General features: G+C 38.7%; 1 protein-coding gene across 4 annotated transcripts in view; it reads left to right on the forward strand.

The window, feature by feature from the left end:
- The window catches only part of LOC124711153 (histone-lysine N-methyltransferase eggless-like), a 352,937-nt gene that overhangs the window by 322,977 nt on the left and 15,534 nt on the right, over window positions 1–14,426 (forward strand). For all 4 annotated transcript variants that reach the window (XM_047241057.1, XM_047241054.1, XM_047241056.1 and 1 more), the window contains one exon: window positions 5,894–6,045. In XM_047241057.1, coding sequence (XP_047097013.1) covers window positions 5,894–6,045 — 152 coding nt within the window. The remainder of the gene's footprint in view (window positions 1–5,893; window positions 6,046–14,426) is intronic.

The raw sequence follows: 14,426 nt of genomic DNA on the forward strand, positions 1-14,426 counted from the left end.
GAAGAACCCTGGAGATACTAAAAGGTATCAGATAGATTGTATAATGGTAAGACAGAGATTTAGGAACCAGGTTTTAAATTGCAAGACATTTTCAGGGGCAGATGTGGACTCTGACCACAATCTATTGGTTATGACCTGTAGATTAAAACTGAAGAAACTGCAAAAAGGTGGGAATTTAAGGAGATGGGACCTGGATAAACTAAAAGAACCAGAGGTTGTACAGAGATTCAGGGAGAGCATAAGGGAGCAATTGACAGGAATGGGGGAAATAAATACAGTAGAAGAAGAATGGGTAGCTTTGAGGGATGAAGTAGTGAAGGCAGCAGAGGATCAAGTAGGTAAAAAGACGAGGGCTAGTAGAAATCTTTGGGTAACAGAAGAAATATTGAATTTAATTGATGAAAGGAGAAAATATAAAAATGCAGTAAGTGAAACAGGCAAAAAGGAATACAAACGTCTCAAAAATGAGATCAACAGGAAGTGCAAAATGGCTAAGCAGGGATGGCTAGAGGACAAACGTAAGGATGTAGACGCCTATCTCACTAGGGGTAAGATAGATACCGCCTACAGGAAAATTAAAGAGACCTTTGGAGAGAAGAGAACCACTTGTATGAATATCAAGAGCTCAGATGGAAACCCAGTTCTAAGCAAAGAAGGGAAAGCAGAAAGGTGGAAGGAGTATATAGAGAGCCTATACAAGGGCGATGTACTTGAGGACAATATTATGGAAATGGAAGAGGATGTAGATGAAGATGAAATGGGAGATACGATACTGCGTGAAGAGTTTGACAGAGCACTGAAAGACCTGAGTCGAAACAAGGCCCCCGGAGTAGACAATATTCCATTGGAACTACTGACGGCCGTGGGAGAGCCAGTCCTGACAAAACTCTACCATCTGGTGAGCAAGATGTGTGAAACAGGCGAAATACCCTCAGACTTCAAGAAGAATATAATAATTCCAATCCCAAAGAAAGCAGGTGTTGACAGATGTGAAAATTACCGAACTATCAGCTTAATAAGTCACAGCTGCAAAATACTAACACGAATTCTTTACAGACGAATGGAAAAACTAGTAGAAGCCAACCTCGGGGAAGATCAGTTTGGATTCCGTAGAAACACTGGAACACGTGAGGCAATACTGACCTTACGACTTATCTTAGAAGAAAGATTAAGGAAAGGCAAACCGACGTTTCTAGCATTTGTAGACTTAGAGAAAGCTTTTGATAATGTTGACTGGAATACTGTCTTTCAAATTCTAAAGGTGGCAGGGGTAAAATACAGGGAGCGAAAGGCTATTTACAATTTGTACAGAAACCAGATGGCAGTTATAATAGTGAAGGGGCATGAAAGGGAAGCAGTGGTTGGGAAGGGAGTAAGACAGGGTTGTAGCCTCTCCCCGATGTTGTTCAATCTGTATATTGAGCAAGCAGTAAAGGAAACAAAAGAAAAATTCGGAGTAGGTATTAAAATTCATGGAGAAGAAATAAAAACTTTGAGGTTCGCCGATGACATTGTAATTCTGTCAGAGACAGCAAAGGACTTGGAAGAGCAGTTGAATGGAATGGACAGTGTCTTGAAAGGAGGATATAAGATGAACATCAACAAAAGCAAAACAAGGATAATGGAATGTAGTCTAATTAAGTCGGGTGATGCTGAGGGAATTAGATTAGGAAATGAGGCACTTAAAGTAGTAAAGGAGTTTTGCTATTTGGGGAGCAAAATAACTGATGATGGTCGAAGTAGAGAGGATATAAAATGTAGGCTGGCAATGGCAAGGAAAGCGTTTCTGAAGAAGAGAAATTTGTTAACATCCAGTATTGATTTAAGTGTCAGGAAGTCATTTCTGAAAGTATTCGTATGGAGTGTAGCCATGTATGGAAGCGAAACATGGACGATAAATAGTTTGGACAAGAAGAGAATAGAAGCTTTCGAAATGTGGTGCTACAGAAGAATGCTGAAGATTAGATGGGTAGATCACATAACTAATGAGGAAGTATTGAATAGGATTGGGGAGAAGAGAAGTTTGTGGCACAACTTGGCCAGAAGAAGGGATCGGTTGGTAGGACATGTTCTGAGGCATCAAGGGATCACCAATTTAGTATTGGAGGGCAGCGTGGAGGGTAAAAATCGTAGAGGGAGACCAAGAGATGAATACACTAAGCAGATTCAGAAGGATGTAGGTTGCAGTAGGTACTGGGAGATGAAAAAGCTTGCACAGGATAGAGTAGCATGGAGAGCTGCATCAAACCAGTCTCAGGACTGAAGACCACAACAACAACAACAACAACAACACCTGTACACGTCCATTCACTCAATACAACTTGAAGTGAAACTCATCTATCTGACCAGGCAACATGTTTCCAATCATCAACAGTCCAATGTCGGTGTTGACGGGCCCAAGCAAGAGGTAAAGTTTTGTGTCAAGCAGTCATCAAAAGTACACAAGTGGGCCTTCAGCTACGAGAGTCCATATTGATGTTTTGTTGCATGGTTCGCACGCTGACACTTCTTGATGGCTCAGCATTGAAATCTGCAGCAATTTGTGGAAGCGTTACACTTCTGTCACGTTGAACGATTCTCTTCAGTCATTGTTGGTTTTGTTTTTCCAGGATCTTTTTCCGGCCGCAGTGGTGTCAGAGATTTGAAGTTTTACTGGATTCCTGATATTCACAGTACACTCGTGAGATGGTCGTACAGGAAAATCTCCACTTCGTCACTACCTCAGAGATGGTGTGTCCCATCGCTCGTCAGCCGACAACAACACACGTTCAAATTCACTTAAATCGTGATAACCTACAATAACTGCACCAGACACTTGCCTCATGTAGGCGTTGCCAACTGCTGCGCCGTATTCTAACTGTATACATATCTCTGTATTTGAATACGCATGTCTCTACCAGTTTCTTTGGCACTTCAGTGTATAAAAGACATTGGATGTAAGACCTACACAGAACTGAAGAGCAAGGAGAGTGATGGAGTGGAGATCACTGCCAATCAATAGGTAGAGAGAACACGGAATATAGGGAGGAGCATCATATACAGATAATTATTCACTCATTCAATTTTATATGTTTATGTAGTTACATTTAAGTGGTCAACAGAAATTAAATATGAATGTAGGACTAATAACAATGTTGCATGGTTGGATAAATACAATTATCACTACAAATAAATATTGCATATTGCCTGCACTGCATAGGTGGGGAAAAGGGGGGGGGGGGGGGCGGTCACGCGCATAAGCTGGTCTCGTGGTATGGCATTGTGACTGTTTCTAGGAGACATGACTGTTTCTAGGAGACAAGTCAGTTATTCTGTATGTTTCTTTATTGTGGGACATGCAGCCTGTTATGTCACAGTAGGACATTACTCAAAGGCGACATACGTCCATCTACATTATCAGGACATCTACTGATGAAGGCAATAAAGCCGAAATAAGTTTATATACTAAAATAAATGTCAAGCAGCATTCTGTCTTCCAAATCTCTGCGTATTTTGTGCGTAATGAGAAACATTCTAAATTGTCAGAGGACACCAACTATTAGTTTCTAACAGTATACTGTATCAATTCAGATACTTTCTGTGCAACAACTTAAATTCGAGCTTTTCTTAGTTGAAGTCTTCCATATAATTGCTAAGGAAATCTCTTGAACCATATTTATAAACAAGCTATTACTAACAAAACATCTATATCCATGTCAACACATGCTGTTGCTGGTTGTTGGCTTCTTACTGAACATTGAACATGACAATGAAAAAAGCGTTTATCAAGATACAAGTTTGAAGACCTACTTAAAACTACATTTTGCATTCCTCTGGCACTGTCAAATTACATTGGTGCCCTAGTTTGTTTTTGAGATAAATCTATGCCAGAGTTTCCATGAAATTAATAAGAGCTTCCATGAAATTAATAATTACCAACTTGAAGCCCTGAATTTTTCCTCTGCTGTGAAGTTGTACATTGTCTTCTACAGGTCCTTGAAGTAAAAAATCCATCTCTGGAATGGGCAACTAAAATCAAAACTCGGAACATTATACTCCAGAATTAAAAAGCAGCTGCCTGGGATGCATTAAAAGGAACTGCCTGGGATGCCCTTGCAACAGTCCTCAGATCATCAACCTCAACTCTTTCATACTCAGTCACATAGTGCTGCTATTCCACCCAACTAAATGTTGCTCACACTACATTAATTGACACTCGGCCTGATCAATGTGCCTCATCACAGAGTGTATTTGTTTCACGAACACAGTCATTGCTGAATGTGTGGGCAAGAATTAAAAACAACCTAGAATTACCAGTTTCTACAGAAATTTCATTACCAGAGCCCCCGTGACAGGTCTAGAAAGCTATCATACCACACAGTAATCAGCCTGCAGGACAGGCATTTCAGCATAAAGAAGCCTGGAACCGTCAATGGCAAGAGCAGACTGCGTTGTTGTCTCACCAACTATGTAAAACCACATGGGAGCAACCAGCAGGTTTTCATATGCCACAACAATACTGATGACTGCTGATTTAGATCAGAACTGACAGGGGCAGATGAGGACCATTGCTGCACCATTGGCGATGGATGTTCTCAGTGTGACTGTGGCAAAGAGCATGTAACATCTGAATGTTACCTCAGAACGCTTAGAGGGACAGTGGAAGATCTTCAAAATTTGTCTGCAGTAGGTTCTTACAAGGGAACCTCCCCATCGCACCCCCCTCAGATTTAGTTATAAGTTGGCACAGTGGATAGGCCTTGAAAAACTGAACACAAATCAATCGAGAAAACAGGAAGAAGTTGTGTGGAACTATGAAAAAAAAAAGCAAAATATACAAACTGAGCAGTCCACGCGCAAGATAGGCAACATCAAGGAAAGTGTGAGCTCAGGAGCGCCGTAGTCCCATAGTTAGCGTGAGCAGCTGCAGAACGAGATGTCCTTGGTTCAAGTCTTCCCTCGAGTGAAAAGTTTAATTTATTTTATTTAATTTATGATTATCATATCCACAAGAAAACCTAAATCGGGCAAGGTAGAAGAATCTTTTTACCCATTCGCCAAGTGTATAAGTTAGGTGGGTCGACAACATATTCCTGTCATGTGATGCACATGCCGTCACCAGTGTCGTATAGACGTGTGTTTCTGTGGAGGATTCGGTTGACATATGACCTTGTGATCAAATGTTTTCGGTTCCCATTGGAGAGGCACGTCCTTTCGTCTACTAATTGCACGATTTTGTGGTGCGGTCGCAAAACGCAAACACTAAACTTATTACAGTGAACAGAGACGTCAATGAACGAACGGACAGATCATAACTTTGCGAAAATAAAGAAAGTAAACTTTTCACTCGAGGGAAGACTTGAACCAAGGACCTCTTGTTCCGCAGCTGCTCACGCTAACCACAGGACCACGGCGCTCCTGAGCTCACACTTCCCTTGATGTTGCCTATCTTGCGCATGGACTACTCCGTTTGTATATTTTGCTTATTTTTTTCATAGTTCCACACAACTTCTTCGTGTTTTCTCGATTGAACTGTGTTCAGTTTTTCAAGGCCTATCCACTGCGCCAGCTTATAACTAAATCTGAGGGGGGTGCGATGGGGAGGTTCCCTTGTTAGAGCTACAAACCCCTGTCTGAACTTAAGATCGTGTGCTGTGTAGAAATGTATATATCTGTTGTAATGGTTGTCTAGTATTTTCTCCTGTCATCGTAAATAAGTAAATAAATTTAACTTTGAACATATTAAAAAAAAAATGCTGACAACATTTCAGTGAATTTCTAAGTTTGAAATCTGTTAAGTTTATGACAAGTGTGTGCCTGGCTTGAAGTGTACATTATTTTTCTGTGACAGATAGATGATTATTAAATGATGATATAACAGCAACATTGTATCTATAAATCCTTCAAATTACAGTCCGCCTGCCATCCAGTTTCACTCCAGGTGTGAACGTCTCTGATGCTGAAAAGAAGTCAAAATACAAGTCAGTAAGGGAACTCTTTGGTAAAGAAGAGTACTGTTACATTATGGATGCTAAGAATGCTGGAAACATAGGCCGCTATCTAAATGTAGGTATAACTTTTACTGTACATTTAAACAGTTAGTCAGATTGTTTTGTAAAATAAGGTAATACTGGCAGTAGTGAATAGGTATTCTATGAATAATTTATGAAGTTCAGATATTGTGAGAATCACATTTTACAGTGTTACCAACATTTATGCTTGGAATGTAGCTACAAGTGTTTGTTCCTACAGAAGCTAATAGGAAAAGAAGAAAGCAAGAGATTTGTAGGAGCTTGAGGGAGATAGCAAGAAAGTAGTAATTACATTTCTGGAGCATGTGGTAAGATATAAGTAGTACACAGGATGAGGCATCAAATACATCCAGAATAAGTAATTATATGGAGGCGCAGTTTGCACAAAGATATAGTGGATGATATAGCAAATTTTCTGATGTATGCTAATAATTTTTAGTGTTTATAATTGCCAAATTATGATGCCAAACTATTTTTAAAAAATACATATGCTTCCTGTTGCATTGGAAAGAGTGTTTGGAGATAATTTCAGTGGCATAACATTTGAAACTGGTCGAGTTAGTAGCAAGTGAACTTGAATACAGTTTGTGCATTTACCTGTGCACTTGTAGCCCATTGGTCTGTGCTCTGCTGTGTAAAAATCAGGCAACTTGCTTGTGAAGCTGTTGAGACTTTTGTAATTTATATGAGAGTCAAAAAAGTGGATACAATTTTTATTTATGGTAAATGTACCAAACTGTTGTAGCAACAGTGTGGATGTATGCTGAAACGTATCTTGATGATAAATAAAATGTGCATACAAGAAAGGAGAGCAACTAATGTGAGAAATGCAAGAAACATTTTAGCAGTGGTAATACACAATGCCATTGAGCAGTTTCAGTATGTAGGTGGAATCAGCTAAAAGAGTATTTCAGCCTTTCCATTTTTTGATCCATCAACAGCTTGATGCCAGTGGCTTTCAAAATCAATTACAGTTCTCTGGATGATGTCAGTAAAAGCTGCAAAATGATTCAGCATGCCTGTGTGCAAGATTTTTGTTTACAGATCATTTACAAATCATGAGCAGATCAATACTCGTAATATGTGCTTTATCTCCCACAGGTGCGTGATAAGAAATAATAAGACACAAGTAAAGAAAAACAAGGGTTTATTATGATGACAATAGTGAGATTTAATAACAATGAAAAACTCTTCTCAGTAGAAAAATAATAGAAGGGTCAAGATTGGATATTCAAATACGTTGTAACTGATTTACGACAAGACCGTTTGTTGCTGTATCATGTGAAAATTAGAAATAAAGCTATCAACAGCTGTCCGAGATTTTCGGTAACAACATGTCCCCTCTACATATTAGCATAGATGAGAACTTCTCAAGCACTAACAGGCATTTGCCTAAAACACACAGTAAATAAACATAGTGGGATGTGAAGACTACGCCATTGATAACCCCTAACGATGGAGGTTGAGTGTTTGGTGTAGTTTTCAAACAGGTACACCTCAGGATATTGCTCGAAAGTCATAGTTCCCACTGTGGTGGTTTGCGACCAGTCTGTGACTGATGGGATGCTAAGATTCGGCGCATGAGTTGGGCCAGAGCTCGAGTGGAGCAAACTGCCAACGTGTTAGTTTGCGCCGCCTTATATAGCTAGGGTGAGGAAGAATTATGCCGATACAGTCCCACACATGTCACACTGCGAAGGAAATAGGGCCATGGCGCGAAGGACATCTGGTGGCACTTGTCCTGCCATCTGTCAACGTATTGTGATCAATGCAGTTTGGGGAGGCAACACCTTGTACGTATGCAAATCCATGATGCTTCATTGTCTGAGGGGTTCCTGATCCCTTTAAGCAAATGGCGGGTACATGGCATCATGCACTACTATCCAACTGGAGGGAAATGGATAACAAATAACTTTGGTCTATCAAAAATCACATAATTGGCTCCAAAGAGCAACAGATATCAACATTTCCTAACAGATACACAGTTGCAGTTGGGAGACCACACGCAATCCATATGGTACCAACATGATGGATTTTTTTATCAATTCTGCAAAGATAATTACAGACATTCTTAACAGATCATTTAGCAATTGTTGGTTCGGTCATTCAGGAAATTGTGAAATTATTATTAAAAATTTGTATAAGTATGTAAGGTGTACTCATCCAACTGCTTTTTATCTGCTGCTGCCACAAGCACTGTATTCCTTCATGTTCACTGTAACTTGGTTTTTACACCAAGAATGACCAATACAAACATTATGTTTCAGAACCTTTATTCTATATCATGTCATAATTATTATGTTACTTTGACAAAACTCAAAAATACTGACATGCTTGCAACAATGACATACATCTTACTTAAGCAATTACATGTTTCTTGCACATCATCTCATAAGACACTGCTGTCCAATGCCAACATGGCTGCCCCTTTATATATAAATCTGAACAATCCTCGGTATTGTTATAAAGGGGTTTTTAATAAAATTACAATTAAAACTGTTGCCTCAAAATTAATGACATATTTCAACAGTTGCATGGGCTCTTATAGACCATATACATATATCAATGTTCAAGCATTTAACATTTTGGGAGTGCGTAAATACTCGTAATATGAAATATTAACATTACTTTTACTATTTTTATATAATGCAAAAGATATATGGTTCGGTAAGTCTTCCTACCATTGTGCATGTTTCGAAGTCTCCCATTGAATGTGGCAAAATAGGTCTTTTATTTATTATTGTCAGAACACCTAAAGAACTGCCTATGTTTACATGCCACTTATAACATTTTCACTAATTACATTTTAATTTTCTACTCAATTTTTATTCTCTCAGTTGGTTTTTCGTTTGAATACTGCACACTTTAATTTAGATACTGTTTTAGCACAAATCAATCTGTTTCAAAGAAATGACTTTGACCACTGTACTCGATCATTTGTTCCAGACCTCCCCTAATTACGTTAATCCTAAATATTCCTACCAATTACAGGGCTTATATACTTCAATACAATTACAATGTAGTAAACAGTTTCAGTGTAACAATTTTATAAGTTTACCTATATCACTACCTTTTGTTTGCATCAGTGATTCCTGTTTATTTCAAATTGTTTTCGAAAAATATGTGTTTTAAATGGGTTTCAATGGACTCTTACGTCTCAACAATCCCCAAAAGGATTTGTGCAACTAAAAGATGAACAAAACTTTTTCTGATAGATCCACGTAACAGTAATCATTTTACAATCAGTTGGATGGATTAGCACTTTACGTATGATATAGGATCAGATTTCTGCTTAATCTCCAAAATGAAGTGTACACATACATCACAGTGAACTTTAAACTATGTTTTCAGTTAAGTATATAAGATTATCATAAATTATTTTGTATCAGTTTCAACTGGATCAGACAAAATATTGATTAATAGCACAGAGAAAGAACAAGTTAATTCACAAGATTGTCTGTAGCTTTTATCTCAGCATGAATTTATAGGTAAATCTATTTCAATCAGAAAAATTATCTAATGGAGGTTAGCTGAATTGGTCTTGTTTCTGAATAATTATGTCACTCATTAGAGCCTCCAGGTTCTCCTGAGTGCAACGGAGAGACTGGTGTATATAACTCTTTCTCAGTACTGTCGATGCATTGTGGAACAAGCGTTAGTATCTGATACTACAATACTCAAAATCCATATTAAATTGTACTTGGAAACCTCCTATTGTAGACATATGCACCGAGTTCTTCTTAGTAATACACAGCATTAGACCATAATATCCCAAAGTGTCCAGTCTCCTCCATGTGTAATGAGGAGCACTGAACTGAAGCTCAATGTGGTTCTTTGCTCATTGGAAGTTCTTTGTTGCAAAACCTGGAATGCGGTTCATATACCACTCTTTATGACCATCATATTTCATGTAATTAATTGTTTTGAACAGAGTTATTCAATTCAGCAAAATTCCAGCTGATCATATTTAAACATTTCCTGTCTTACTTCTCATTTTGCAGTTTTAACTTGTTCTTTGATAACTTATCACTAAAAATATATTCTTAATAACTACATGAAGAGACCTTTGGAGAAAAGAGAACCACTTATATGAATATCAAGAGCTCAGATGGAAACCTAGTTCTAAGCAAAGAAGGGAAAGCAGAAAGGTGGAAGGAGTGTATAGAGGGTCTATACAAGGGCGATGTACTTGAGGACAATATTATGGAAATGGAAGAGGATATAGATGACGATGAAATGGGATATACGATACTGCGTGAAGAGTTTGACAGAGCACTGAAAGACCTGAGTCGAAACAAGGCCCCGGGAGTAGAACTACTGACAGCCTTGGGAGAGCCAGTCCTAACAAAACTCTACCATCTGGTGAGCAAGATGTATGAGACAGGCGAAATACCATCAGACTTCAAGAGGAATATAATAATTCCAATCCCAAAGAAAGCAGGTGTTGACAGATGTGAAAATTACCAAACTATCAGTTTAATAAGTCACAGCTGCAAAATACTAACGAGAATTCCTTACAGGTGAATGGAAAAACTAGTAGAAGCCGACCTCTGGGAAGATCAGTTTGGATTCCGTAGAAATATTGGAACACGTGAGGCAATACTGACCTTACGACTTATCTTAGAAGAAAGATTAAGGAAAGGCAAACCTACGTTTCTAGCATTTGTAGACTTAGAGAAAGCTTTTGACAATGTTGACTGGAATACTGTCTTTCAAATTCTAAAGGTGGCAGGGGTAAAATACAGGGAGCGAAAGGCTATTTACAATTTGTACAGAAACCAGATAGCAGTTATGAGAGTTGAGGGGCATGAAAGGGAAGCAGTGGTTGGGAAGGGAGTAAGACAGGGTTGTAGCCTCTCCCCGATGTTATTCAATCTGTATATTGAGCAAGCAGTAAAGGAAACAAAAGAAAAATTCGGAGTATTATTAAAATCCATGGAGAAGAAATAAAAACTTTGAGGTTCGCCGATGACATTGTAATTCTGTCAGAGACAGCAAAGGACTTGGAAGAGCAGTTGAACGGAATGGACAGTGTCTTGAAAAGAGGATATAAGATGAACATCAACAAAAGCAAAACGAGGATAATGGAATGTAGTCGAATGAAGTCGGATGATGCTGAGGGAATTAGATTAGGAAATGAGACACCTAAAGTAGTAAAGGAGTTGTGCTGTTTGGGGAGCAAAATAACTGATAGTGGCCAAAGTAGAGAGGATATAAAATGTAGACTGGCAATGGCAAGGAAAGCATTTCTGAAGAAGAGAGATTTGTTAACATCGAGTATAGATTTAAGTGTCATGAAGTCGTTTCTGAAAGTATTTGTATGGAGTGTAGCCATGTATGGAAGTGAAACATGGACGATACATAGTTTCGACAAGAAGAGAATAGAATCTTGACAAAAAGAAGGGACAGGTTAGTAGGACATGTTCTGAGGCATCAAGGGATCACAAATTTAGAATTGGAGGGTAGCGTGGAGGGTAAAAATCGTAGAGGGAGACCAAGAGATGAATACACTAAGCAGATTCAGAAGGATGTGGATTGCAGTAAGTACTGGGAGATGAAGAAGCTTGCACAGGATAGGGTAGCATAGAGAGCTGCATGAAACCAGTCCCAGGACTGAAGACCACAACAACATCAACAACATGAAGTAAAATTGTAACTTTGGTTTTCAAATTATATAATTAGTACAAAATTCTCAAGTGCTATTGCACTAGTCTCAGCACTTTACACTAATGTTCACATACATTACTGAATAATCACACCTCCACGCATTCCCATCTGGGGCTGACTAAAAGACAATTCTCCATAGAGTCTACTTGGACTACGTGTATAAATATTGATTAAGTCACAGCAGACAGACTGTTTCAAGATTTTTGGTTCATCAAATACATTTTTATGACATGTTACCACACTTCATAATATAAGAAATTTCTTGAAATTTGGTTCTTCACCAATTTGGGTTCCAACACACAACAAATTGAAACATAAGTGAGTAATATATCAATTATATCAAAGATTATCTGTACATGTGACATCTTTGAAATCATCCTTATCAAAAACCACCTGTACATCATCAAGTTGAAAACTGTATACTTGCTCTCAAATTAGCAAAAGTCTGTCATCAATTATATCAAAGATTTTCTATACATGTGACATCTTTAGAACTCAGTACATTTAATAATGCAGAAATGCTGGCTTGTTTCTCGGATCCTCCTATATAATAGGCTTTAGTCATAAAGACAAGAACTGTACAGCAAATGAGCAGGGTCTCAGCAATAGAGACAAATGCATGTGGACACAGGGAAGGACAGCTTGGTACTCTGGTGAGAAGTAAGAAATGAAATTGAAGATTTGGAGTGTTAGAGCTGAAGAAGAAAAGATGACAGACCTCTAAGGCAGGAAACCGCCCCTACCCAGGACCCCCACTGTTAAAGTACTTCACTGTGGCGCCGGAGAGAGAAGTGTGTTTGGCATTCCTTACAGAATGGTCTTGCCACAGCTTCACCTTCCCAGACCCTGAAAATTAACCCCAACACTCCCTATTAACTGATCGACGAAGGGTAAACAATAGCATTCTCCTAGACAGAGTAATTGAAATATTTAACTTTGTATTGATTAATACAACTATCAAATGCTAGATATAACCAGCTAACTTACAAGCAGTTCCTCTGATATCTGGTTCAGATGAAACATAATCAATACATAAACATTGGCAATACAGAAATAAGGTACACAAATATCATATCAAATCACTATAACTTTCAGATCAATAAATAAACAAAGTGGAATGCCTCTTCGGGCTGTCCATTCAAGTGCGAAAAATGCTCTCATTTTGAGTAGTTGTTTCTCATGCATAATTAAGTATGATAAACGTGTTGTTGTTGTTGTTGTGGTCTTCAGTCCTGAGGCTGGTTTGATGCAGCTCTCCATGCTACTCTATCCTGTGCAAGCTTTTTCATCTCCCAGTACCTACTGCAACCTACATCCTTCTGAATCTGCTTAGTGTATTCATCTCTTGGTCTCCCTCTACGATTTTTACCCTCCACGCTGCCCTCCAATACTAAATTGGTGATCCCTTGATGCCTCAGAACATGTCCTACCAACCGATCCCTTCTTCTGGTCAAGTTGTGCCACAAACTTCTCTTCTCCTCAATCCTATTCAGTACTTCCTCATTAGTTATGTGATCTACCCATCTAATCTTCAGCATTCTTCTGTAGCACCACATTTCGAAAGCTTCTATTCTCTTCTTGTCCAAACTATTTATCGTCCATGTTTCACTTCCATACATGGCTACACTCCATATGAATACTTTCAGAAATGACTTCCTGACACTTAAATCAATACTGGATGTTAACAAATTTCTCTTCTTCAGAAACGCTTTCCTTGCCATTGCCAGCCTACATTTTATATCCTCTCTACTTCGACCATCATCAGTTATTTTGCTCCCCAAATAGCAAAACTCCTTTACTACTTTAAGTGCCTCATTTCCTAATCTAATTCCCTCAGCATCACCCGACTTAATTAGACTACATTCCATTATCCTTGTTTTGCTTTTGTTGATGTTCATCTTATATCCTCCTTTCAAGACACTGTCCATTCCATTCAACTGCTCTTCCAAGTCCTTTGCTGTCTCTGACAGAATTACAATGTCATCGGCGAACCTCAAAGTTTTTATTTCTTCTCCATGAATTTTAATACCTACTCCGAATTTTTCTTTTGTTTCCTTTACTGCTTGCTCAATATACAGATTGAACAACATCGGGGAGAGGCTACAACCCTGTCTTACTCCCTTCCCAACCACTGCTTCCCTTTCATGTCCCTCGACTCTTATAACTGCCATCTGGTTTCTGTACAAATTGTAAATAGCCTTTCGCTCCCTGTATTTTACCGCTGCCACCTTTAGAATTTGAAAGACAGTATTCCAGTCAACATTGTCAAAAGCTTTCTCTAAGTCTACAAATGCTAGAAACGTCGGTTTGCCTTTCCTTAATCTTTCTTCTAAGATAAGTCGTAAGGTCAGTATTGCCTCACGTGTTCCAGTGTTTCTACGGAATCCAAACTGATCTTCCCCGAGGTTGGCTTCTACTAGTTTTTCCATTCGTCTGTAAAGAATTCGTGTTAGTATTTTGCAGCTGTGACTTATTAAGCTGATAGTTCGGTAATTTTCACATCTGTCAACACCTGCTTTCTTTGGGATTGGAATTATTATATTCTTCTTGAAGTCTGAGGGTATTTCGCCTGTTTCATACATCTTGCTCACCAGATGGTAGAGTTTTGTCAGGACTGGCTCTCCCACGGCCGTCAGTAGTACCAATGGAATATTGTCTACTCCGGGGGCCTTGTTTCGACTCAGGTCTTTCAGTGCTCTGTCAAACTCTTCACGCAGTATCATATCTCCCATTTCATCTTCATCTACA

The sequence above is a fragment of the Schistocerca piceifrons genome, chromosome 8, assembly GCF_021461385.2.
Source record: "Schistocerca piceifrons isolate TAMUIC-IGC-003096 chromosome 8, iqSchPice1.1, whole genome shotgun sequence".
Classification (NCBI taxonomy): domain Eukaryota; kingdom Metazoa; phylum Arthropoda; class Insecta; order Orthoptera; family Acrididae; genus Schistocerca; species Schistocerca piceifrons.